The sequence below is a fragment of the Protopterus annectens genome, chromosome 8.part0 (assembly GCF_019279795.1).
Source record: "Protopterus annectens isolate FY-2018-M chromosome 8.part0, PAN1.0, whole genome shotgun sequence".
NCBI classification, from domain to species: Eukaryota; Metazoa; Chordata; order Ceratodontiformes; family Protopteridae; genus Protopterus; species Protopterus annectens.
Window position 1 is genome coordinate 55,566,943 of NC_056741.1, and position 25,910 is coordinate 55,592,852.

A 25,910-nucleotide genomic window follows, 5' to 3' on the forward strand; every position below is an offset into this window, starting at 1 on the left:
CCGTTTTTGTACTTACTTTTCTCACTTGCTTAGAGAACAGCTCCTGTACTCACTTCCCTCACTTATCTAGAGGAAAATATTTTTTTTATTCAGACATGTCCTAGGGTCAGCTTCCAGTGTTCTCTCCTGTCTATCTGATGAATCTGGGCATCTTGTGGAAATTTAGAAATTGCCTCATGTACACAGACAACCCTCTCCTCCTACCACCCAACACTACAACCTGTGACAGACGCACTTATCTAGCCAAATTGGAGGTAAAGCTCTCTCCAACAAAGACTGAACTTGACAGTCATGAGGAGAAGGTAAACATTTGCACCACACCACACTCATCACATAGTCTCACTAAATCTACACCACCAGAATCCACACATGGTGAAAGAAACATTTGCAGAGGCTCTCAATAATAGCCTAAGCAACAGAGACCTCCAAAGCAGAAACGCAAGCAACCTCCATCCCCCAACACAACCCAAATGACACACAGCCCACAGACTCAGTGTGCCACTCAACCACAGCCAACAAGGCAAAACAACGTACCAAACTGACTAGTCACAGGTGACTCTATAGTCAGCACACTGATGCCCCACTCACCAGGCTAAACAAGGAGAAGGTTACTGTCAGCTGCCTGTCGGGTGCCAGGATCCGCCACATAATTCACTCACTCAGGTCACTCCACAACAAGTACAAATATGACTCTGTCATTGTCCATGTTGGTGTGAATGACCTGAGGCGTACCTCCCTGGACTACATGAAGAGACATGGAAGAGCTCTCCGATCTTGTAACCCAGGTAGGTATGACCCTAGCCCTAAGTAGCATTCTGCCATCGCCCAGAATGATACCACGGTACAAGTACAAAATGATTTGACTTCAACAACTGGCTAAGCTTCTGGTGTCATTCTAAGGAGATCCAGTATATGTCTGCTTGGGATGACATGGTCGACAGACCGCAATGCTTTGCCACAAATGGCCTGCACCTGTCGCCCCTGGGATTCTGGATACTGGCTAAGGCTCTTGCTGCCCCTATAGTGCTTTTTTGGGCAAGGTTCAAATAAAATTTACCACCATGTATAAAGAACTATTTTGGCAATTGAGGGTCAATGCCACAACTATTCCAGGGCTCAGTGATATGGTTTCACTTAGCAGCTTTTTAAAATTAAAAGCAGACTTCTGCATTTAAATATTCAGTGTCTTTTACAACGAATGTTATTGATTTTACTTGTTCTTGGTTATGAAAATATAGTTACAAAGAGATATAATACCTATGGTCAAAATTTACATGACTTGCTAGTAAAATGCATTAAGTAAGGGAGCCTGTACCTTTAAAAGTGGATGTACTTTTTATAGTCTTTTTAATTGATTTATTGCACTGGTTATACAAGACTCATTGTGTAACTTGATTTTATTCTGAAGATGTCATAATTAAAAATTGACAAAAGTGCTCAAAAATTTTTTACCTTTACTTTCCTGGTCGTCCAGTTTGCTTTGTATTTTCTTAGTTTTGCTCCTTTTGGTTTACCATAAAATTTACCATCATAACAGGAACAGGCAAGCAAAAACTGAGGGCAATGCTAGAAGTCTAAATCTCAAAATGCAATCACTCGAGGCACTCCTTAAAATGGAGAGCAGCGATATCCGAGCAGTGACTGAGACCTGCTTCAAGGCTCCAGAGAGCACCCCCTGCACTACCAGGCTATAACTCATACCACACTTTTCGACCATGTAACCTGGACAGGAACACCAAAGGCGGAGGGAGGTGTGTCCATATTCATTAAGGATATCCACACCGCCAGGCTAGATGCTCAGCATAATGCATCCGAGGTTATCCAAGTGCAACTAACTTTGGGCAAAACTGCAATCCAAATTGTAGCTTGCTACAGATCCCCCACCATGCCCCAGGATTCCCACTCCTCATTTCTTGATGTACTGGAAAATATTAGGGTTCAACCAAACACCCTAATAATGGGCGACTTAAACTACCTCACCATTAACTGGGAAAACTATTAGTGTACCAACTCCTTAGCCCAACGCTTTCTGGAATTTATAAACTCCAATGCCCTGGATCAACTTATCCACACCCCCACCAGGGGCAACAATTTCCTAAACCTAGTCATTAACAACACGAGTGACCGGTGTTCCATACCTGAAGTAAACTCCTTGTTGGTCCGATCAGACTATAAGCTAATCTGCCTTGATATCCACATCCCACCCACACCCCCCCATTAAGGAAACCACAGTAAAAAAATGTCTCCAAAGCCAACTTCATGCTTCTTAAGACAGAAGTGGTGAACTTCATGACACCCATGCAGATGGACAATACAGTTACAAGTGCTGAATCCTACACAAATGCACTCTATAAACACTTACACGAGTACATGGATCGTGCTACCCCAAAGAGAACCAAGACACTATCCTCCAAAAAAAAGGAAGCCAGTCTGGTGGTCCCCTGCCATACATGAACTGTACAACAGAAGGAAGAAACTGTTGCAAAAGAGAGTAAAATCCCATGAGTGGTGGAGCTCCCTGGTCAGCCTCAGTAAGAAGCAGAGATCCCTTATAACATCCTCCAAAGCTAGAAATCGCCACTAATTCCAAGGACAACCACAAAGCATTCCATAGCTAGGTCAAGAATCTCGATGGCAACACCCAGATCTGCTCTGAGTTACAGCACAAAGGCAAGAAAATTACAGAACCAACTGATATTGCCAACATCCTGGCAGGTTCAGTGCTAACTTTACCCCCCTCTCACCCCCTAAAGGGTCCACATCTATACATGAAGAATGCAGAGTCCATCACAACTATGCAGGTAAACGCTGCACTCTCTAAAGCCAAAAACACAGCATCCATGGGACCGGACAACATTCCAGGCTGCGTTTTACATGAACTTCAGAACGAACTGGCTCCCCACTTAAGCACCATGGTCAGTAATAGACTCGCATCAGGCTTTGTGCCCACTGAATGGCGCACAGCAACAGTTATTCCACTCCACAAAGGGGGAGCCACCACTGATCCCGGGAACTATCAACCTATTAGCCTAACGAGCCTGGTCTGCAAAGCCATGGAACGTATCATCATGGAACTCAAACAAAAAGACGCTGGTAACCTCCAAACTCTGGATCCCACCCAGTCTGGGTTTGTGAAAGGCAGATCATACCTCCTGAACCTGATCGACTTCTTTGAGGCAGTCAAAGCCATAGATGAGGGTAAGGTGGTTCACACAGCCTATCTTGACCTCGCCAAGGCTTTCGACACCATCCCCCATTCTGGAATTATAGCTAAACTCACTAAACTAGGTATAAATCCCTGTGTCACAAGATGGGTTGCCAACTGGCTCACTGACGGAACCCACACTGTAAACGTTGCAGACTCCAAATTTGACCTCAAAGCAGTGACAAGTGGAGTACCACAGGGTTCTGTCCTGGGACCTCTCCTGTTTGGTATCTACTTCTCTGAATTACAGGCTAACACAGAAGGCCTCTGGCTAACGAAGTTCACAGATTACTGCAAACTAGGAGCCATAGTCAAGCCCCCAAATGAGGTGGACATCCTACAGAAGGGCCTCCCTGAGACAGATGCCTGGTGTCAGAGCCATGGCCTCAAGCTCAATGACAAAAAGTGCAGTCACCCCCTTTGGTAAAAACTCTGTACCCATGAACTACCACAGACCGCAATCTACTTAACACCGAATGTGTGATAAGAGACCTTGGGACCCGGGTGGACAGTCTCACCTTTGATAGTCACATCACCACACCACAGTAGTCAGGAAGTCCTTCTACATGGCACACCTCATCATAAAAGGGTTCTCATCCAGGAAAAAAAAAGTTATTGTTCCCCTCTACTCGACATTCATTAGACCCATTATAGAGTACAATGCCCCTTTTGGAATGTACTTCACAAGACATCTGCAACAGCTGGAAAGGCCACAGAAGTACCTCACAAAGAGGATTACTGGCCTCAAACAAATGCCCTACACGGACTGCCTCCAAAAACTCCAGCTTTACTCCGTAGCATACCGCCTACTCCGCAGTGATCTCTGCCTAACATATAAAGCTATGTCAAACCCAGAGCTGTTGGACATGCTACACCTAAAGAAATCCCTCAGAGGTAGACGTACCTTGTCATCACAATAAACAGGACATGCTGGAGGGATAGATTCCGGTCCCAGAGACTTCCCATACACGAACAGGCTACCCATCTATGTCAAGCAAAGTTCTTCATTAGCACTCCAAGAAAAATCTTGATGAGTGGATGGGAAATAGAAAATACACCCCGGGGATCACTTCTGTCTCTCTGCTTGACAGTGACACAGGAAAATAACTTCTTGGGTGGCGTAAGCCAGGGAACCTTGTTGGCTAGGCTTACATAGGCCCCTGGGCCGATAGCCTAGTACCTACCTATAAATATGGGTAAGGCCGATCTCCAACCAAATGGAGATGTTAATTCAAGCAGAAAAAGGAAAACTGGCCAGGCTTAAAATGACCAGAGGGCAGCTAGCCTAGTATTTACCAAAGAACCTAATTACACCTTTGAATTTGTGAGTGCCTTAGTATTCATTGTTTAACATCATTTATAACCTTTCTGTAAAGATAGCAGTGTTTTGGTGAAAACATATTTAACGGAATATTTTAATCCTTTTCATTTCTTACTGATTTTTACACTCTAATTTCGTGCAAAACAGAGCCGTTCTGGAAAAAAGGACAAAAAACAAACAAACTTGATCATGCAGAAAAGAAGACAATTGCTGTGTTTACTTTGGATCTATTGAAATTCATTTACTGTACCTCACCAGTAAACAGTGTTTCTTTTTGTAGAGTTTGAGATCTTTGGACAAATGGAGCAGTTGGGGCACAGAGATAGCAGATGTAGTTTACAGCGGTGTTAGATACAGCACACAGGTGTCCAAGTGTCTAGCTGACAAGTAGTAGTTTTGTAGAGGACACACGCAGCCAAAATTAGAGTGCTAATAAGGAAAACATTCAGCCATGACCTATAGACAAGTATGCAGACATTTGTAAATGCGATTTATTTTTTCCCCACAGAATGTGTTGGAAAGAAAATGTGTCACATTTAAAAGACTGGTGAAATAAAAAAAAATATATAAGGAGCACACATTGTCAATGGCAAAAATATCACTACATTTCAGCAGGAGATAAAAAATTATCAAAAAATGTTTTTGTTTGATAATAGTTTAACTATGGTCCCAGTGAGCGATTAAACACTACCACTGGATGCAATGGAATTATTTAGAAGATTACTGACATTTTAGACCTGTTGACTGGGAAAGCCCACTGGACAATCTAGGCAGATCTAGGGGCGCTGTCTGGTTAAGTGACTTGCTCAGAATTGCACACCAAGAAAATAAAGTTGGGAGGAATATACTGGACCTAAGAAGCAGCTCCACAGCACTACATGACAAAAAAAAGTTTGCCATTACACTATCCTGCTCGTTTGGTTTTGACAAAAACAAGTAAAATAAAGACACTATGCCAATATAATTGTACGTTGCACTGTGCTTGTTCACTGGAATTATTCACACTTTTTTCTGCATAACAAGTCTGAACTGTTCTGTTACTTCTTACATTTCTGTATTTTTTTGTTTGCGAAATATTTTAATGTTTTTGTCTCAGGCTGAGCCTGAAATCGGTCAGTATTGATCAGTGCACTACCCCAAATGAATTCCTGCAGACTAATGAAATAAATACAGCAGTGAGTCAATACAGAATACGTAAACATATTTTACTGGTCGTATCACCAAATCATGGTTTTGATCTGCTAAGTCACACGGTATTACTTTATCATCCTTTTTATTAACTCCGGTCACATAATGCTTTTGTGAGCTGCACACAGCAACCCTACTGAGCAGCCTAAAAGAGCACACAAAAAACAATTAATAGCTCAATCTGGAATTTCTTTACAGTAAGCAGGTAAGCAATGACAGGCAAATAAAAAAAAAAAAAAAATTCAGACATCTGACATCAAATACAACCACAATAAACTTGGTGATAATTCCTGAACCTGAAATAGGTACAGGGTCAGTAAATACATTTCATCTCATCTTACAGTGACCTGGCCTTACACTGGTTATTGGTAAAACTAGTTTTCCCCAGATTAACTAACTGGCATCTGAAACAGTAAGCAAAGATACTGCAGAGTAAACATAATGGCTTGCTACTACAACATATGCTTCATATGAAAAGGTGAACACAGCTTAGGATGTACTACAAAAGGGGAAAAAAAAGAAAAACACACAGCTTCTAACATGATGAATACAAGTCAACTAAATGCAGTAAGACTGCAAACCCAAGGTGAAAAACAAAGTCAAAATAACCTTTGCATAATGCTACATTTTTAGCAGACAAAGCCAGTTGTGCCCCCAGCACCAGTTACATATAAAACTAAGATTACTGCATCTCAGTTAAACAAATTATGCTTACAACAATTTTATTCAACCAAGTGCTGCTTTTACCAATTAAGCACTACTGTCCAGTTTGTCACGGACTACTACTCTTGAGTTCTGGCTAACTTTACATCTTTGATATCTTGGAAGAATGTAGTTCTCAGACTTTAGATATTGGAATACTAAAGTAAACAGAATAATAAGAGGTGATGGAGCTTTTTCCGCACAAGCCAATACAATATAAAACTCACTTATCAGCCAGATCATCTTATGCAAAGGACAGCGCATTCAGGAGTGCAGCACCCCCCCCCTCCCATGCCACATTGCAGTATCAATCCATCTACCTGGTGTGGAAATAGAATACACACCCTTCTGCGCTAAAGAGCGTGCTACCACTATCAATAACTGGTTGCTTTTGTCTCATGTATGTTATTAAAACTCTAATATTTGCTAAACAGCCTTAATACCAGATGGGAGTCCCCCCCCCCACAGCAAGTCAGTTTACACATCTTGTTGCCCTTTTTTAATGAAAATTACTACAATTACATTTTATAGACTGAAAGTATAAAACACAGCTAAGGTTCCCAATGCTACACAGAGCTGTGCAGTAATGTCAAAGTGAGATCAATGATCAACTATGCCTTTATAAGCTCCTTAGGAGGCCGAAATGACACCCTAGTTTTACTGGCCAACATTGATAGCATATACAAGCCAGCAAATAAACTAACACAGTTATCTACATCAACAAGTGTCCCAATAATCCAATTGTACAAAATTCTTGAAAATAAACAGCACTTATGAGCCCCTACGAAGTAAAAACACCACCCAGTTCACAAACTGAACCAGCAATGAAAGTCAAGTACACCCATACAATCCAGTCTGCAGCAATAAGACAAAAAAGAATGGCAATGGAGTATTCCACAAGATAAACAATCACAAACGAAAAACAAAGCCACTTAAAAATACTGCTTATCAAACTGGCCAACACAATACTCAAACCGGCAAACTAGAAAATACACCCATTCCAGCAATTATAAATGTAATGGGACCAGATCTATTCTAGCGACGAGAATTTTCACATATTCCACCTCCTACAGAATCAGAAGGTCAGCGTTTAATCAAGATAACCACAGAAATCCGTGCATTTTTATTAATCTACTCTACTTAACCATGTCACAGTCAAAGGATCCCAAATCCACCTGTTCAGTAACAAAAAATATACCAAAAAAAGTATAATTTAACCAGTTTAGCTACAAGTCCAGTGCGCTAGAACCCCAAGTACCATGGGGAAATCAAGTCTAACATGGGCATAAAGTCCAACAACCTCACGTGTATGTGGGTTACTGTCACACCAGAAAACGTTAAGGCACTGGTTCTTTTAGTTAAAATACAGAAGACAACCTCTGTACACATACAATTAAAATGTAACACAACCAATCTTCCCCGACCCAGTGTCACACATTTTGCATAAAGCTGTCAGACCAACACACAAAATAAACACGAAGAAAAGAGACCACCCAAAAGGAATAGCACTGTAATACAGCACTTCGTGGGACTACAAAACCCAGACGTGTGTAGCAAGTAAGTTATCCAAATGTCCCCTGGAACTCGTAGTTACATTCTATCAGTAACACCCAATAGCAAAACAGAAACTAGACTACTATCCCCAACATGCAAAGCGCAGACAGGGGTGTTGCACTGACTGGCTGAGTAGCCGGCCGGCGGGTGTCTTGAGCTCCTAGATGCTGTGTAACGATGGGCCCCTAGCACCAATATAAGAGTGGGATGGGGTGGGAACTATAACATACAAGAGAAGGAAAATACACTTACCGGGTTGTCAAAAGAAAAAGCACATTCGTCCTTATGGACACGATCCCCAGACCGGGGAACACGGATACTTGGCAACACTGATAACAACACTGTCTCACTGAGCTCCGCCATGACGAAGCGGAAGATGACAGATTCCGAGTGATAATGGGCGGAGACTCATAAAAGGCAAGGGGAGGGAAACCTAGAATGTTTCAAGCATTTACCGGAAGCGGGAAAAACGAATTCTCACTGCTGGAAATGAGTATGATACATATTAGGGCGGGCCCATGTAGACTGGCCCAATCCGAAAACAGAAATGACACGATTGAAGGAGAATGTCAGTGCGTTCACACCGGTCCCCGCCTTACATTTGTTTTTTGGCTGTAGTTTGGAGTTAGTTTTTGAGTGTAAAGGCGCGTGCGTGAAGTGTATTTACATGACTTGCATTTTAAGGGTCGTGTCTTGAATCACATTTTGTACCTTTCGTTAGTTTCCACATGTATTTTTGGTAGTCCAATAAAAGTGATTTTTAGAAGACCTTGCACTTATAATTTTCAGATCCGGTCTTCTCATACAGCTGTATGCTGTTCCCCAAAACTACACTACTTTTGGCTTTAGCTTGACGTGTTGCGCAGGCGTAAACTAGCAGCGCAGTCTGTTGTCAGTATATTACAACCTGAATAAAAATAAACTGCGTTTTAAGCGCCGTTGGAGTTAAACAGCTGTACCACGCCTGTTTTGTTTACATGTGTGTATTTTAAAACAAACTGACGATACTATCGTGGATGGGTGGAGTCTTGGGTTCCTCGTAGTAAGTGTGGGCGCGTCTGGGCGCTGAGATTGGTGGACGCGGTTAATTTGAAAGAAAATTTGTTTGAGGAAGGATGAATTGCTCGTGATGCGCTGGCTTTTTATTCGCTTGAATCGCGTGCAGTTACTTTTTTATCGGTTTTGGGGCGCGAGGAGGTCTGAGGTAATTTAACTTTTTTGTGCTTTGGCGAGTTTGTGAGGTAACTGATGGTGAGAACCAACCATCGCAGAAGCTCTGTTTGCAATCTTTCTTAAATTAGACATTGTAAACGTAGCCGTCAACAAATCCCTGACAAATCAAGAAATAACAAGGGACACTTAAAATATTAGTACTACTAACTTGCGATTTTGACTGAATAAGAGAATGTGAATTAATACATGTACATGTTCTCAAGTAAAGAAGTCTATAGCTGTAATTTGGGCAGTCATTACTAAGTTCAATCTTGGTTATTAACTAACATTTCTATGACATTACATTGGGATGAAATGGCGAGCTAGGCTTGAAAAGACTTCCAGGTCGACAGCCTAGTAATTTCTAGTAATCCTATAACTTTTGTCATTTAAGTGTCATTCCCCACCCTTTTTTCAAACGTCAGTGGTTTTAGGAGAACAGAACTAAAATTTGTGACAAAATCGGGGACATTTGAGCAGTTCTTGAAGAAGTGTGCCTTTGTAATCTGATCATGATTTGTTTGGGTAGTTATATGATGAGATGCTCATCGTAATTTGTGGGTATTTTTATAACTATATTTTACGTTATTCTCGTTAATGTTAGCGGTGTGTGTGCAAGGTATACAAGAATACCATGTTTTTCTGCTGTAAGTATATTCTGATTCACTCGTATCTGCAAACGGTTTCTGTTAATACTGTTTGTAAGGGAGACTGGTGCCCCCTTAACCTTCTCTCTAGTTATGAAGGGGAGTATGGCATAAGTGTGTTGCATCTTCCAGTGGTATTAATAGTAAATTATTTTGCAGATATGGTTGGAGAGATGCCAACGTGATGATCTGAGCTTAAAAATTGCACTGTTTTAGAGACTAAAATAGTCATGCCTAGATGAGATGTTGCTTCATCATGTGCTGGTTGTCTTCAGGGCTTTGTCAATGAACTGTGCCTAACATTACTACAGGAGGTACCAAGGCAACGTTCTCCCTATATGCCATACTATCTGTGACTTATTTTTTCCCTGACAGTTTGCAGCTGTGCCTGTACTCAAAGATGACCTTGCCTCTCACCCCATCATGGAGGTTGAGCCCAACAACCCTACAAGGGAGCCTAATTTCTGTCAGTTGATTCTCTAATTTTCTTTCCATATCTAGAGCCCATGATTGGGTGAAGATAAAACTGAAAGTTTTTTTCTGTCACATCTTTGCTTTTGGGCAGCTGCTTCCACCTTTTCAATGCGGGTGTTCATAAATCCAGATTTATGGAGCCTTTTATGGTGGTTTTTTTTTTTTTTTTTTTTGGTGTACACTTGCACATTTTGTGCATTAGGGTTTGTGTATTGCAGCAGATGTACAATGGTGTACAAACATACTGTTTGTCATCAATAAAGCAGGTGTACATTGTGGCTGTACAGTGGTATACGAGCATACTGTTTGTCATTAATAAAGCAGGTATACATTGTGGACTACTGTGTAATATGTCAATATGCATACTTGAAGATGAGGCTAGTGCAGCCCAATAATCTTAAATGAAAGCCAAGGATGGGGGCTTCTGTGGGAGTACATGATGCACAAAGTGAGCTCAGAGATCTGAAGTAGTTAACTTCATTTGGGCATCGGCCTATGGGTCTTCAGATCCATATCGGATCCGAGCCGGCAGTTTCCAACAGCAGAGATCCAAGCTCCTCCCCTTACCCACAATCCCCTGACAACCCTACCTGACCTCAGATCTGGTTTGCTGCGGTTGAAGCCAGCAGCTTGATCCTTGAGTTCCAGGCATTAGTCAAGACTTGTGAGAAAATTTTGATCTTTTCTTTACCTTTTCTGTCATAAGTGTTGTGTGTGTGCGTTTAGCTTTCCCTTGTAGTTGTGTGTGTGTGTGTGTGTGTGTGTGTGTGTGTGTGTGTGTGTGTGTGCGTTTAGCTTTCCCTTGTAGTTTTTCTCTCCAAAATTTATTTTAGCTTATCCCCCCCCCCCCCCTTGTGAGAGCGTTAGGGTGTGTGTCTGTGTGTGGTTGGGGCCTAGTGTGTGTGTTTTCTTTCCAGTGATGTCTGAGGCCCCAAAGATATTTTTTCTAAATGTACTGAGTGTGGCCATAAGCTATCCCCAGCGGATGGCCACACTCTGTGCGTGTTGTGCCTTGAGGTTGATCACCTCTCCTCTGGATGCGGTATTTGTGCGGCATTCAACCCCAGGGCACTTAAGAACTGGAGGTCGAAGTTGATTCTGGCGGGACTTCTGCCCCCGGACTCTGCTCCGACCTCTGGTCCCCCCGTGGCGCCTGCCGCAGCTGCGGCAGTACCCAAGACTGCTTCCCTTCCTCTGGCCAGGACTCAACCTCCCACCTCGGGCCTGGATGATAGGGAAGCCAGAAAAGAGAAGCGCAGGGAGAAGCACCACAAGCGGCGGGCCAAGGCCTCTACATCGGCCCCTCCAGCTAAGCGGGCTTCTCCCTCCAAGACCTCCGAGCCGCCTCCTTCTCAGCTCCAGTCACCTTGCTTCTCACCGGGGCCGGAGGAGGCCCGATCTCCCTCTGTCATTGAGGCGGCACTCCCGTCCCGCCTCGGTGGCCTCCTTTAGGTCTACTAAATAACGGATGCAGATTTGGACCGGATGATGAGAAGATTCCCCCAGGCCCAACTGCAGATGGGCGTGCTCTTGCCGCCCCCCCCCCCCCTCTGGGGGGAGCTCGACCCCTTTTTTCGCCTCGATCGCTCCTTCTCCAACCCGCTTCCCGGGTTTGGAGTCCCCGGAGCTGAGCGGCGGGGGGGGGTCTGAGCCAGTAGTATCGGGTACTTCGGCGCCGGCAGCGCCCTCGAGTCTGTCGGGTCCCTTTTCATCAGATCTGAGCTCTCTGAGCCGAGAGCTGAGCTTCAGATCCAAGGGTGTCGGTCTGCCTTCAGCTCCGTCCAGGTCGGAGCTTACCGGCCCATCGGATCCGATGGTGTCGGCGCCGATCCGCTCGTCAGATCCGAGGGAGGGTTTGCTCTCGGATCCCAGAGAGAGCAGCTCTCCTTCGGCTTTCGACGTGGTGGAGAGGTCTCTGTCGAGGGATTCCAGGCCCCCGGCCACAGCTACGGCTCCGCCCCACACTCCCTCTCAGTTGGCTCCGGCTTCCATCACTTGGCCCCAGGGACAGCCTGCGCTAACGTCCCAGGTAGTTCCCTTGTTGGGACATGATGAGCCTGGTGAGGCCTCCTCGGACAGCCCCCCCCCCACCCCCGAGGAGGTCCCTCGCAAGTGCAAAAGGAGGCACTTGGACTCCCTGAGTCCTTCACCGAGGACACAGATTTGGAGGGAGGAAGGGGAAGGCTCCCCAAGATCAACCCCCGAAGCCATCTCCTTTGGAGACATCATGGAGATGCTCAGGATAAGGGGAGGGTGGTCCGCCCCAAAGCCTACCTCGGACAAATCTGTGTTCCTGGAGGCATTTGAAGCAGGCCCGTCTACCTCTTGGGTGTCCCCTCCAGCTGACCCCCTGGTAGACCTGATCACTACCAGGGCTTGGAAGGAGCCGGACACTGTGGAGCCCGTCCCGAAGAGACCTGATAGGATACTTGGTCCCCCCTCTGGCAGAATGCACTGGAGTAAGGGATCCCCGGTAGACCTCCCGAGTCTGGACAATCTGAAGCTCACGGCTTGGTTGCTCCAGTTCCACTCCTAGCTAGGACTCCCGGTATCTCTTCCCCGGTCAAAGCTATCTTAGTGGCAGCCCACAAGCCATCTACTAGAAGGCTTTATGGTAGCAAATGGAAACAGTTTTCTATTTGGGTGGAGCAACAGAACTTAGACCCCTTTATGGCTCCGTTGCCTGCGGTGTTAGACTTTTTGTCAGGACTTTTCGACCAAGGAGCCAGCTCGTCCACGGTCAGAGTTAAGCTGGCAGCAATTTTGCACTATGACGTGGGCAGTGACCTAAGCCCTTTGATCTCAACCAGATTGTGTAAGGCCTTTTTGAAGGGTACCTTCCTACTAAGACCCCCGATGAAGGATGTAGACCCTCCCTGGGATTTAGCACTTGTGCTCCAGGCTTTGACAGCTCCTCCCTTTGAGCCTGCAGCTTCAGTGGATCTTAAACTATTATCCTGGAAAACAGCGTTTCTCATCGCTATCACTTTGGCCAGAAGGATTTCTGAACTACAAGCCCTTTCCGCCAAGCCACCGTATTTGACCTTTCACAAAGATAAAGAGTATCCCTCAGGACCAATCCCTCTTCTTCCTAAGATTGCTTCCGAGTCAAATATCAATCAGACTATTAATCTACCTGTCTTTTTTTTCCCCCGATTACCAAAACAAAAGCAAATACAAGTTGCACTTGTTGGGTGTTCATAGACAACTACGTTTCTATTTACACAGAACAGCTGGTCATAGGCAATCAGACCAGCTGTTTATTTCCTTTGCTAAATCTAATTTTGGAAAATCAGTTTCAAAAGTCACCCTGTCCAGGTGGATTTCACAGTGTATTCTACTAGCATATGAAAGATCCGGCCGGCCTGCACTCCAGGTAGTCCACGCCCATTCTACTAGGTCAATTTCCACATCTGCTGCATTTCGTTCTAGAGTCTCATTGGATGAAATTTGTTCAGCAGCCACTTGGGCTTCATCTCATACCTTTATAAATCATTATAAGTTGGACCTGGTCTCCAGAGGGAGAGCATCCTTTGGCTCTGCAGTGCTCCGGAACATCCTTCCATGAGGACCTCCCAAGATTTAGGTAGCTGGGGACTCTGTCCCATAGGTTGATGCCCAAATGAAGTTAACTACCTCAGATTAAGAAGTTATGTACTCAACATAACGTTCCATCTGAGTAGGTAGACTTTATTTGGCAGCAGCAGTCCCTCCCTCCTTCCCCCTGACCGTCAGATGTTTATATTACTATTTTGTCATCTGATTGTATCAAGGTCAGACCATAGGCTGGCTATTTGGTGCAGGTCTTGCATTAGGCAAACTCGATCTGAGGTCAGGTAGGGTTGGCAGGGGATTATGGGTAAGGGGAGGAGCCTGGAGCTCGGATCCCTGCTGTTGGAAACTGCCGGCTCGGATCCGATATGGTTCCGAAGACCCATAGGTTGCTGCCAAGTGAAGTTTACCTACTCGGATGGAACGTTATGGTGAGTACATAACTTCTTATTCTGTGACTTTCTCATGCAGCTGTCTTTGAGAACAGTAGTTAAAAGGAGATGGTTCATGCCAATTATACCACGCAAGCACCTGCATATTCCAAGTTTAGGTCACTGTTGCAGTAACCTATAATAACCTTTTTATAATGTGTGCTGAACTGTTGTGAGGAGATAAAAAAAAATATATATATATATATATATATATATATATATATATATATATTATAGATATTGTGCTTTTGTAGGTTCCCTGAATTTTTTTACCAACTCAACCAAGCATTACCACCCACCTTAAGACCCTCTCTCTGCTAAGCAGTGGAACAAGTATCTATCTCCTGTCTAGAAGAGTTTGCTGGAATCTGGATGTCAGGCTCCCTCCCTGCTTCTGCAGCTGATGGGCAAGTCTGCTGTGGCTGGACTTGGTTCGTTGGACCACAAATTACTTGTTAAGGTTTTAAGTTCTCCTTTAGATAAAGATGTTATGTTTGGTCTATCTGCTGGTAAGGTCCTAAAAAGACTTGATAAAAAGAGGGGGAACTGATTCATGATGTTACTCAATTTTTTTTCTACCAATTGTAACCCCCTCCCTGGTCAAATCAGACCACAGGTAGTCACATTCACTTTCAGGCTGCAAGTATAAGCATTTTCCAGTAGCTCAGTATTTAGAAATTATGCCATGGCTAATGTACTGAAACTTGAATGGTGACCTGCCTGAATTAAACAACCCCTTCTAACTCTGTGACCCCACTGCTTATACAAAATCCTTTAATTGGCCAATACTATGCATCTGCTACTCTCTCTAAAGTAAATACAATGCCAATTTCAAAAATCACCCCCTATGCTAGAAGTGGAACTTGCACTCAAATTTAACACTAGCTTTGTTTCTTTTATTAAACTGGGAACTCCAGAACTGATCGTATCAAAGACCAGTATGAAATAAAAATTGTCAGACCGGCAAAGGAGAACCACAAAGCTGCCTTTAGTTATGTTGGAAACAATTGCCAACATTGTGCAGAGCTAAAAGTAAGTATGTCCTTTGACCTGGAGGGCGTAGCAATTCTACTAGTGGGATAACTTTAACTTCAACCCCCCCCCCCCACCCATCTCCCTTGTACGTGTCCTCAAGGTGCTATGTAGGCCAAGAACACATGTGGCCAGATAACAGAGAGGGCTGCTTACATGCCTGCCTGAAACAAGACCTGTCAGACTCTTCAAAGGCTGTTTAGTGTTGGCCTCAAAACAGTTTTTGTGCCGAACAAATGGAGGACAGTGACTTCCCTCCCTTCACAAAGGGAACCTTAAGTCTGACAAGCATCCTGGGTAAGGCTATGGCAAGGGATCATTATGTTGTTACTAAATAAGGGCATGGGTAACCTTAAAAAACTTAGCCTAGTATCTATTCATCAGCCCAAGGGCCTAAGTAAGCCTAGCCAACAAGGTTCCCTGGCTTACGCCACCCAAAAAAGTTAATTTCCTGTGCCCCTGTCAAGCAGAGCTGCAGAAGTGATCCCCAGGGTGTATTTCCTATTTCTCGTCCACTCATCAATATTTTTCTTGAGTGCTAATGAGGAACTTTGCTTGACATAGGTGGGTACCTTGTTCCAGAGTATAGGAAGTCTCTTGGACATGAATCTATCCATCCAGAATGTCCATTTTTATTGTGGTGACAAGGTTTATGTCCGTAGAGCATGTAGCTCCGAGAGATTGGGATTTCTTTAGGTGTAGAATGTCCAACACCTCTGGGTTTAACCTAGCTTTGTATGTTAGGCAGAGATCTCCTCTGAGTAGGTGATATGCTACAGAGTAAAGCTGGAGTTTTTTGAGTCTGTCAGTATAAGGCATCTGTTTGACTTTAGTAATCCTCTTTGTGAGGTACTTCTGTGGCCTTTCCAGCTGCTGTAGATATCTTGTGAGGTACATTCCAAAAGGGGCTCTGTACTCTATAATGGGTCTGAGTGCCAAGTAGAGGGGAACAGTGACCTCTTATTTTTTTTTCCTGGATGAGAACCCTTTTGTGATGAGGTGTGCCACACAGAAGGATTTCCTGACTACTGTGGCGATGTGATTATCAAAGGAAAGCCTACTGTCCACCTGGGTCCCAAGGTCTCTTATCACACATTCGGTGTTAAGTAGACTGCCGTTTATGTGGTAGTTCATGGGTAAAGAGTTTTTACCAAAGGGAATGACAATGCACTTTTTGGCATTGAGCTTGAGGCCATGCCTCTGACACTAGGCATCTGTCTCAGTGAGGCCCTTCTGTAGGATGACCACATCATCTGGGGACTCTACTATGGCTCCTAGTTTGCAGTCATCTACGAACTTCATTAGCCAGAGGCCTTCTGTGTTGGCCTGTACTTCAGAGAAGTAGACACCAAAGAGGAGAGGTCCCAGGACTGAACCCTGTGGTACTCCACTTGTACTGGTTTAAAGTCAGATTTGGAGTCTGCAACGTTTACATTGTGGGTTCTGTCAGTGAGCCAATTGGCAACCCATCTTGTGATGTAAGGATTCATACCTAGTTTAGTTAGAATCACAGAATGGGGGATGGTGTCGAAAGCCTTGGCGAGGTCGAGATAGGCTGTGTGAACCACCTTGCCCATATCTACGGCTTTGACTGCCTCAAAGAAGTCGATCAGGCTCAGAAGGCATGATCTGCCTTTCACACACCCAAACTGGGTGGAGTCCAGAGTTTGGAGGTTACCAATGTCTTTGTTTGAGTTCCATAATGATACTTTCCATGGACTTGCAGACCAGGCTAATAGGGCGATAGTTCCCAGGATCAGTGGTGGCTCCTCCTTTGTGGAGTGGGATAACTGTAGCTGTGCGCCATTCAGTCTCTCGTCCGGCTTTATGGCCACTATGTTTGAACATGGTGCTTGGGTGGGGAGTCAGTTCGTTCTGAAGTTTGTGTAAAACGCAGCCTGGGATGTTGTCTGGTCCCATGGATGGTGTGTTTTTGTTGTAGAGAGTGCAGTTTTTACCTGCATAGATGTGTTTACAGGGACTCTGCATTCTTCCTGTATAGATATGAGCCCTTTAGGGGGTGGGGGGGGGTAAAGCACTGAACCCATCTGCCAGGATGTTAGCAATATCAGCTGGTTCTGTAATTTTCATGCTGTTGTGTTGTAACTCGGAGCAGATCTGGGTGTTGCCATAGAGTTTCTTGGCATAGCTATAGAATGCTTTGTGGTTGCCCTTAGAATCGGTGGCGATTTTGTTTTTGTAGCTAGCTTTGGAGGATCTTATAAGGGATCTCACCTTCTTACTGAGGCTGACGGAATTTTACTCTGTCTTGCAACAGCTTCTTCCTTTTGTTGTAGAGTTTATGGCAGGGGACTACCAGGTTGGCTTCCTTTTTTTGGAGGATAGCATTTTGGTTCTGTTTGGGATAGCATGATCCATGCATTTGTGTAAGTGCTTATAGACTGCATCTGTGTAGGATTCAGCAGTCGTAACTGTATTGTCCATCTGCATGGATGTCATGAAGTTTGCTACTTTTGTCTTAAGCATGACGTTGGCTTTGGAGAAATTATTTACTGTGGTTTCCTTAATGGTAGATGGGGGTGGGATGTGGATATCTAGGGTGATTTAGCTTATGGTCGGATCTGACAAACGGGTTTACTTCAGGTGTGGCACACCGGTCACTCATGTTGTTAATGACTAGGTCTAGGATATTGTTGCCCCTGGTGGAGGTGTGGATAAGTTGATCCAGGGCATTGGAATTTATGAATTCCAGAAAGCGTTGAGCGAAGGAGTTGGTACAAGAGTAGCTTTCCCAGTTAATGGTGGGGTAGTTGAAATCGCCCATTATTAGGGTGTTTGGTTGAATCCTAATATTTTCCAGTGTATCAAGAAAAGAGTGGGAATCCTGGGGCATGGTGGGGGAGCTGTAGCAAGCTACAGTTTGGATCCCAGTTTTCCCCAGAGTTAGTTGCACGTGGATAGCCTCAGATGCATTATGCTGCGCAACTAGACTGGAGGTGTTGATATCCTTAATGAATATGGACACACCTCTGCCTTTGGTGTTCTGGTCCAGGTTAGATGGCTGAAAAGTGTGGTATGAGTTATAGTCTGGTAATGCAGAATTGCTGTCTAGAGCCTTGAACCAGGTTTCAGTCACTGCACAGATATCGATGTTCTCCATTTTAAGGAGTGCCTCGAGTGAGGGTATTTTGAGATTTAGACTTCTAGCATTGAGTAGCATTACCCTCGTTTTTGCTTGCCTGTTTCAGTTACAGTAGTGAATTTGTCATTTGAACCTTGCCTAAAAAAGGCACTATAGGGATGGCAAGACCCTTAGCCAGTATCCGGAATCCCAGGGGTGACAGGTGCAGGTCATATCTGGCAAAACATTGTGGTCTGTCAACCATGTCGTTCCAGGCAGACCACGAATGACATGATGCTTGTAGAATGACACCAGAAACTTAGCCAATTGTTGAAGTCTATCATTTTGTCCTTGTACTGCGGTATCCTTCTGGGCGATGGCAAGATGCTACTCAGGGCTAGGGTCATACCTGCCTGGGTTACAAGATCGGAGAGCTGTTCCATGTCTCTTCATGTAGTCCAGGAAAGTATGTCTTAGGTTGTTCACACCAACATGGACAGTGACAGTCATATTTGTACTTTTTGTGGAGTGACCTGAGTGTGTGTGGGTTATGTGGCAGATCCTGGCACCAGACAGGTAGCTGACAGTAACCTTCTCCTTGTTTAGCCTGGTGAGTAGGACATCAGTCTGCCTGACTATAAAGTCACCTATGACTAGTGTGTTGGGTACGTTGTTTTGGTTTATTGGCACACTGAGTCTGTGGGCTATGTGTCATTTGGGTTGTGTTGGGGAGGTGGAGGTTGCTTGCGTTTCTGCTTTTGAGGTCTCTGTGGCTTGAGCAGATTATGAGCCTCTGCGAATGTTTTTGTGTTTCTATGTGCGGATTTTGGTGGGGTAAGTTTAGTTGGACTATAGGGTGGCCGCGGTGGTGCAGCGGTTAGCGTTGACACCTCACAGCAAGAGGTTCTCTGGTTCGATCCTCAGCTGGGGCGCCTTCTGTGTGGAGTCTGCATGTCCTCCTTGTGGTCACTTGTGTTTCCTCTGGGTGCTCCGGTTTCCTCCCACATCCCAAAGATGTGCTGTAGGTAGATTGGACACTCTAAATTGGCCCTAGGTTTGTGTGTGTGCGTGGGTGTGCCTTCTCTGGAAGGTTGGGTGCCAGGCTGGCAACTCAACACCGTAAAACTCCACTGTCAATCATGAGTGGACAGGTGATCTGCTGTGGCGACCCTAACCGGGGAAAAAGCCAAAAGAAGAAGGTTTGGTGGGACGATGTGATGTGTGGTGCAAGTGTTTACCTCCTCTCCTCGTCAATAAGGAGAAATTAATCGTAGGCACTAAACGGCCTATAATTGCAAAGTACCTTGCAAAGGTAAGGGAAAACATCTCTTATACTTTACAAAAAAGCACCTAAATAGGCATGTCCAAGGGTCAGCTTCTGGTGATTTCTCCTGTCCACCTGGTGAATCTGGGCATACTGGGGCAATGCAGTAAATGCCTCATGTACACAGACAACCTTCTCCTCCTACCACCCAACACTACAACCTGCGAGAGATGCACTTACATAGCCAAACTGGAAGCAAAGCTCTCTCCGGCTAAGATTGTGCTAGACAGTCAAGAGGAGAAGGTTAACACCTGCACTACACCTCAAGCAACTCCTAGCCCTTCAAAACCCACACCATCAACACCCACGCATAGCAACACTAAACCCACATATGCGGAGGCCCTTAACATTAACCTGCCCAAGCAACAAAGACCTCCGAAGTTGAAACGCAAACAAACACCAGTCACAACCAAAGTGACCTATAGCTCACAACACCAGTGTCCCACCCAACAACAGCCCCTAAGGCAAGACAATGTACCCAACACTCGAGTCATAGGTGACTCTATATAGTCAGGCACACTGATGTCCCACTCGCCAGGCTGAACAAGGAGACAATTACAGCCGGCTGCCTGTTTGGTGCCAGGATCTGCCACATAATGCATGCACTCAAGTCAGTCCACAACAAGTACAAATACGACTCTGTCATTGTCCATGCTGGAGTGAATGACTTGAGACATACCTCCCTGGACTACATGAAGAAAAGAGACATGGAAGAGCTCTCGGATCATGTGGCCCAGGCAGGTATGACCCTAGCCCTGAGTAACATCCTGCCTTTGCCCAGAATGATACCACAGTACAAGGACAAAATGATGACTTCAACAATTGGCTAAGCTTCTGGTGTCATTCAAATGGGACCCAGTGTCTGCCTGGGAAGACATGATTGACAAACCACGATGCTTTGCCAGAAATGGTCTGCGCATGTCACCCCTGGGATTCAGGTTACTGGCTAAAGCTCTTGCTACCCCTATAGTGCCTTTTTAGGCAAGGTTCAAAGGACAAAACCACCACCGTAACAGCAGATACAAGCATGCAATATCTGAAGATAATGCTACTCAATGCTAGAAGTCTAAACCTCAAAATGCACTCTCTCGAGGCACTCCTAAGAATGGAGAACATCGATATCTGTGCAGTAACTGAGACCTGGTTCAAGGCTCCAGAGAGCACCCCTGCAATACTAGGTTACAACTCTTACCGCACTTTTCGGCCACAAAACCAAGACCGAAACCCTTAAGGTGGAGGAGTGTCCATATTCACACCTCCAGGCTAGTTGCCCAACACAATGCATCTGAAATTCTCCAGGTGCAACTAACACTAGGTTAAGACTGCAATCCAAATTGTAGCTTGCAACAAATCCCTCACCATGCCGCAAGATTCTCACTGCACCTTTCTAAATATACTGGAAAATATTAAGATACAACCAAACACCCTAATACTGGGTGATTTCAATTACCCTGCCATTAACTGGGAAAACTACTTTGGTACCAACTCCTTTTCCCAACGGTTCTTGGAATTCATAAATTCCAATGCCCTAGATCAACTAATCCATTGTCCCAGCAGGGGCTCCAGTATCCTAGACCAAGTCATTACCAACATGGGAGATGGATGCTCCACACCAGTGGTCACCCCCTCATTTGTCAGGTCTGACCATAAGCAAATTACCTTTGACATCCGCATCCCACCCCCCCAGTAAGGAAACCTCCTTAAAAAACAGTCTCCAAAGCCGACCTCATGCTACTGGAGTCAGAAGTGAGAAACTTCATGACACCTATGCAGACGGGATCTGAAAGTTTGACTGCAGAATCCTACACTAAGGCACTGTACAAGCACATCCACTTGTGCATGAATTGTGCCATCCCAAATAGAACCAAGATGCTCTCCTCCAAAAAAGGAAGCCAATCTGGTGGTCCCCCGCTATAAAATAAACTATACAACAGAAGGAAGAAGCTGTTGTATAAAAGAGGAAAATCCCAGGATGCAAAAAACTCCCTCACCAGCGTCAGTAAGAAGTTGAGATACCTCATAAAATCCTCCAAAGCTAGTTACGAAAATAAAATTGCCAAAGATTCCAAAGACAACCCCAAGGCATTCTATAGTTATGTCAAGAATCTAAATGGCAATGCTCCGATCTGCTCTGAGCTTCAACAGAATGGCATTAAATATACTGATCCCAAGGATATTGCCAATATCCTGGCAGATTGATTTAGTGCTAACTTCACCCCCGTCTCACCCCCTTAAGGGCCCATCTCAGTAACAAAAGATTGCCAAATTCTGGTAATCACGGCCAAACAGGTAGAAACCACACTCTCCAAAGCTAAGAATACAGCATCCATGGGACCAGATGACATCCCAGGCTGTGTACTACATGAACTACAAAGCGAACTGGCACCTCACCTGAGTGTCATGTTTAAGCATAGCCTCACCTCTGTCTCTGTGCCCACTGAGTGGCGCACAGCTACAGTTATCCCACTCCACAAGGTGGGCTCCACCTTAGATCCCGGGAACTACAGTCCCATCAGTCTGACGAGCTTGATCTGCAAGGGCATGGAACTTATAAATAAAGAAATTGGCAACCTTCAAACACTGGACCCCACCCAGTTTGGCTTTGTGAAGGGCCAATCTTGTCTCCTGAACCTGATTGACTTCTTCGAATCAGTCTCCAGAACTGTGGATGAGGGCCACAGCCTATCTAGACCTCACCAAGGCCTTCGACCCCATCCCCCACTCTGGAGTCATAGATAAACTTACTAAGCCTGGCATAAATACCTACATCACTTGATGGGTTGCCAACTGGCTTACTGACAGAACCCAGACTGCAAAAGTAGCAGACTCCAAATCCAGCTCCAGACAAGTGGAGTACCTCCGGATTCAGTCCTGGGACCGCTCTTGTTTGGCATCTACTTCTCTGAAGTACAGGCCAACACTAAGGAACTCTGGCTAACAAAGTTCGCAGATGACTGCAAACTGGGAGCCATTATTGAATCCCCATGGATATTCTACAAAAAGGCCTTACAGAAACAGATGCCTGGTGCTAGAGCCATGGGCTCAAGCTTAATGCCAAGAAATGTATAGTTATCTCCTTTGAAAAAAAACATATACCCATGAATTATCACATAGGTGGCAGTACACTAAACATCAAAAGTGTGATGAGAGACTTTGAGACACTGGTGGACAGTGGTCTCACTTTCGATAACCACATCGCCACAACAGTCAGGAAATCTATGTGGCACACCTCATCACTAAGGGCTTTTTATCCAGAAAAAGAGAGGTAATTGTCCCACTGTACTCATCCCTCATTAGACCCATTAGAGTATGATGCCCCATTTGGTATGTATATCACAAGACCTCTGCAACAGCTGGAAAGGCCACAGAAATGCCTCACTAAAATAATCACAGGCCTGAAGCAGATGTCATATGCTGACCGTCTTTTAAAAAAAAAAAAAAAAGTCCAGCTATACTCTGTGGCATGTCGTCTACTCGGAGGCGATCTCTGCTTAACATACAAGGCCATGTCAAACCCTGAGCTGTTGGACATTCTCCACTTAAAGAAATCCCAATCCCTCCGAGCCACACGCTCCAGGGATCTAAACCTTGTCATCACAATGAACAAAACATGCTGGAGGGATAGGTTCCTGACCCAGAGACTCCCCATACTCTGAAATAGACTGCCCATACATGTCAAGCAGAGCACCTCCTTGGCCCTCTTCAAAAGGAACCTTGATGATTTGATGGGAGATAGGAAATTCACTCTGGGGATACACTCTGGGGATAATGTGAGTCGCCCTGCTAGACAGGGGTCCAGAGAAGTAAATATTGTGGGAAGAAATATCCAGGGAATTGTTATGGCTAGGCGTGTATAGGCCCTAGGGCCGATAGCCTAGTACCAACCCATGAACCTTCTCTTGACTGTCAAGTTCAGCCTTGGTTGGAGAGAGCTTTACCTCCATTTTGGCTAGATATGTGCATCTCTCACAGGGTGTGGTGTGGTGTTGGGTGGTAGGAGGAGAGGGTTGTCTGTGTACATGGCAATTGCTACATTGCCCCAAGATGCCTAGCTTTATCAGATAGACAGAAGAGAACACTGAGAGCTGACCCTTGGACATGCCTGAATAAAAGACTACTTTCCTCTAAACGAGTGAGGAAAGGGAGTATGAAAGCTGTTTTTTATTTATTTATTTTTTTCTAAGCAACTGAGGGAAAAAAGTACAAAAACTCTCCACCTAGGTAAAGAGGAAGGTTAAGTGCTGTAGTAATTTGTAGCTTATTTAGTGCTAACAAGTTCTGAATGAGTGCTGAGCACGAATAAGCACATTCAAGTGCTAAAACTAAGAATCTGTACCTGGATCTTGTGGTAGATGGGCTACCTAGTGCTTACCACTCCCACTGATGAGCTAGAATGCTTCCCTCCAACACAGAAAGGCTTGGGGGGCTCAGAAGGTTACAAACAGTCCTGAATACAGGAAATCTGTATCTGGATTTGACTCGTTACAGGAAAGGTGGGAAACGAGCGCAAACACAGGCTTTTAAACCAGAACGTTGAAAGAGATGGAAAAACTGCCCAAATGGCCAATAAACTACAATTTCTGGGCCAGAAACCACTCTTGTGGTAGATAGACTGGGTTCCTATTACGTGGTCGAAGCTTTGTCTGTTCGAAGTTTCAAAACTTCGAACACGGGTGGGGGGGGCAATAAAACATGCAACAGTAAACAGAATACCAACTCCGAGATTGCACTACAATGCAGTAAAGGGAAATATTCCCTTTCTGCACTATAGTGCAGTCTCAGAGTTGGTATATTTAAAGAACAGGGGGTGCAGGGGGGCTTGCCCCCCTACATGCAGCAGTTAGTTTACTGTTGCATGTTTTTATTTATTAATTTATTTTTCTGTGTTCAAACTTGTTGAAGTTCGATCATGTAATAGGAACCCGGATAGGCTACCTAGTGCTTACCACTCCCACTGATGAGCTAGAAGGCTTCCCTCCAACACAAAAAGGCTTTGTGGGGCACAGAAACGTACAGACAGTAAGTTTTTTTTTATTTATTTATTGTGAACCAAACCAGTTCAAATTTTAAGGGCAGATCCTGTCGACTTAACCTGGTTGACCTTCAGTAAGGTTGCTGAACTGGTGGATGAGGGCATATTTATGTACACTTGCGATGAAAGGAGATGCATCCAGCACTGCTAGCTGAAATTTTGTAAGTAATTGCATGTCGTTGGTGAATATCGAAATGATTTATACAAATATGCTTTTGTTACAAATGTATGTAATGTGTATATCAAACTGCTCTGTACAGATGTTTGTGTTGAAAAGGCATTTGGTAAAAGTGCTGCGTTTAAAATATATCCATAGTGTGCCCTAGAGAATAAAAGTGTACGTGCACTGTAACTGTTTAAATGTATATATTTTGATAGTGGAAACTGGGATACAGGAGGTTGACTTCACTCTAGCAAAATTTAGAAAAATATCTGAAATTAAATTATTTTATAGGATGCAATAAAGAGGCTACCTTTCAAATTTTCAATGCAGCTAGAGAGAGTCAATGCTAAGAAGCTTTCTGTATTGTCCTTGGAGTGAACTAATTAATACTTTTGAAGCATGAAGGAATAAAATTGTTTCATGATTTCCAGCATCTGACGAAGATCTGAGTAAAAGTCGTTTGTGTATTTTTACAGGTAGTTGCTAAATGCTGCCATCTTCTAGCAATGGGGTTTTGGACTGGGAACTAGAAGTCAGATTACCAGAAGTGATGTCATTCTGCAAGCTATCTCAGCAGTAATGCTTCAGATATTAATTTGAGAAGTTTCTTTAGTGAGAGAGAACATTCTGCATTATGTCTTGGACCTGACGACAACTAGAAGATCCATGCACCACATCTGTTTTGCTTTATTAGTAAGTTCTTAGGTTATAGTATTATCTTAGATTCAGTCTGGAATATATTTAAGCTTAGTTTAGATATTTTTTTTATTTGAGACTGTCCTGCAATATTTTAAATAGTTCTTGTGGTTTTGAACTCTGATATTATTTATTTACATAATAGCCTTGCCCACAGTCAGACTACCATTTGTATTAATATTACACCGTAAAATTGGACACCCTTTAAGCGCCTTAAAATAGCTGATAAGTTGTTCTGGTGGCAGTGGTAACTCCTATAGTCTGGTCAGAAGGAGGCATAGCTAGTAAACCTTGT

At 44.3% G+C, this 25,910-nt stretch overlaps 2 protein-coding genes across 3 annotated transcripts in view; one reads left to right on the forward strand and one right to left on the reverse strand.

Annotated features, from left to right (window-relative positions):
• Positions 1 to 8,412, reverse strand: part of USP5 (ubiquitin specific peptidase 5) — a 2,313,977-nt gene extending 2,305,565 nt beyond the window's left edge. For both annotated transcript variants that reach the window (XM_044079605.1, XM_044079604.1), the window contains exon 1: positions 8,223 to 8,412. In XM_044079605.1, coding sequence (XP_043935540.1) covers positions 8,223 to 8,333 — 111 coding nt within the window. In that variant the 5' untranslated portion in view covers positions 8,334 to 8,412. The remainder of the gene's footprint in view (positions 1 to 8,222) is intronic.
• Positions 8,413 to 8,886: 474 nt separating this feature from the next.
• Positions 8,887 to 25,910, forward strand: part of CDCA3 (cell division cycle associated 3) — a gene marked incomplete in the record, with an annotated part of 365,174 nt that continues 348,150 nt past the window's right edge. Inside the window, 1 exon segment of the mRNA XM_044079607.1 lies at positions 8,887 to 9,174.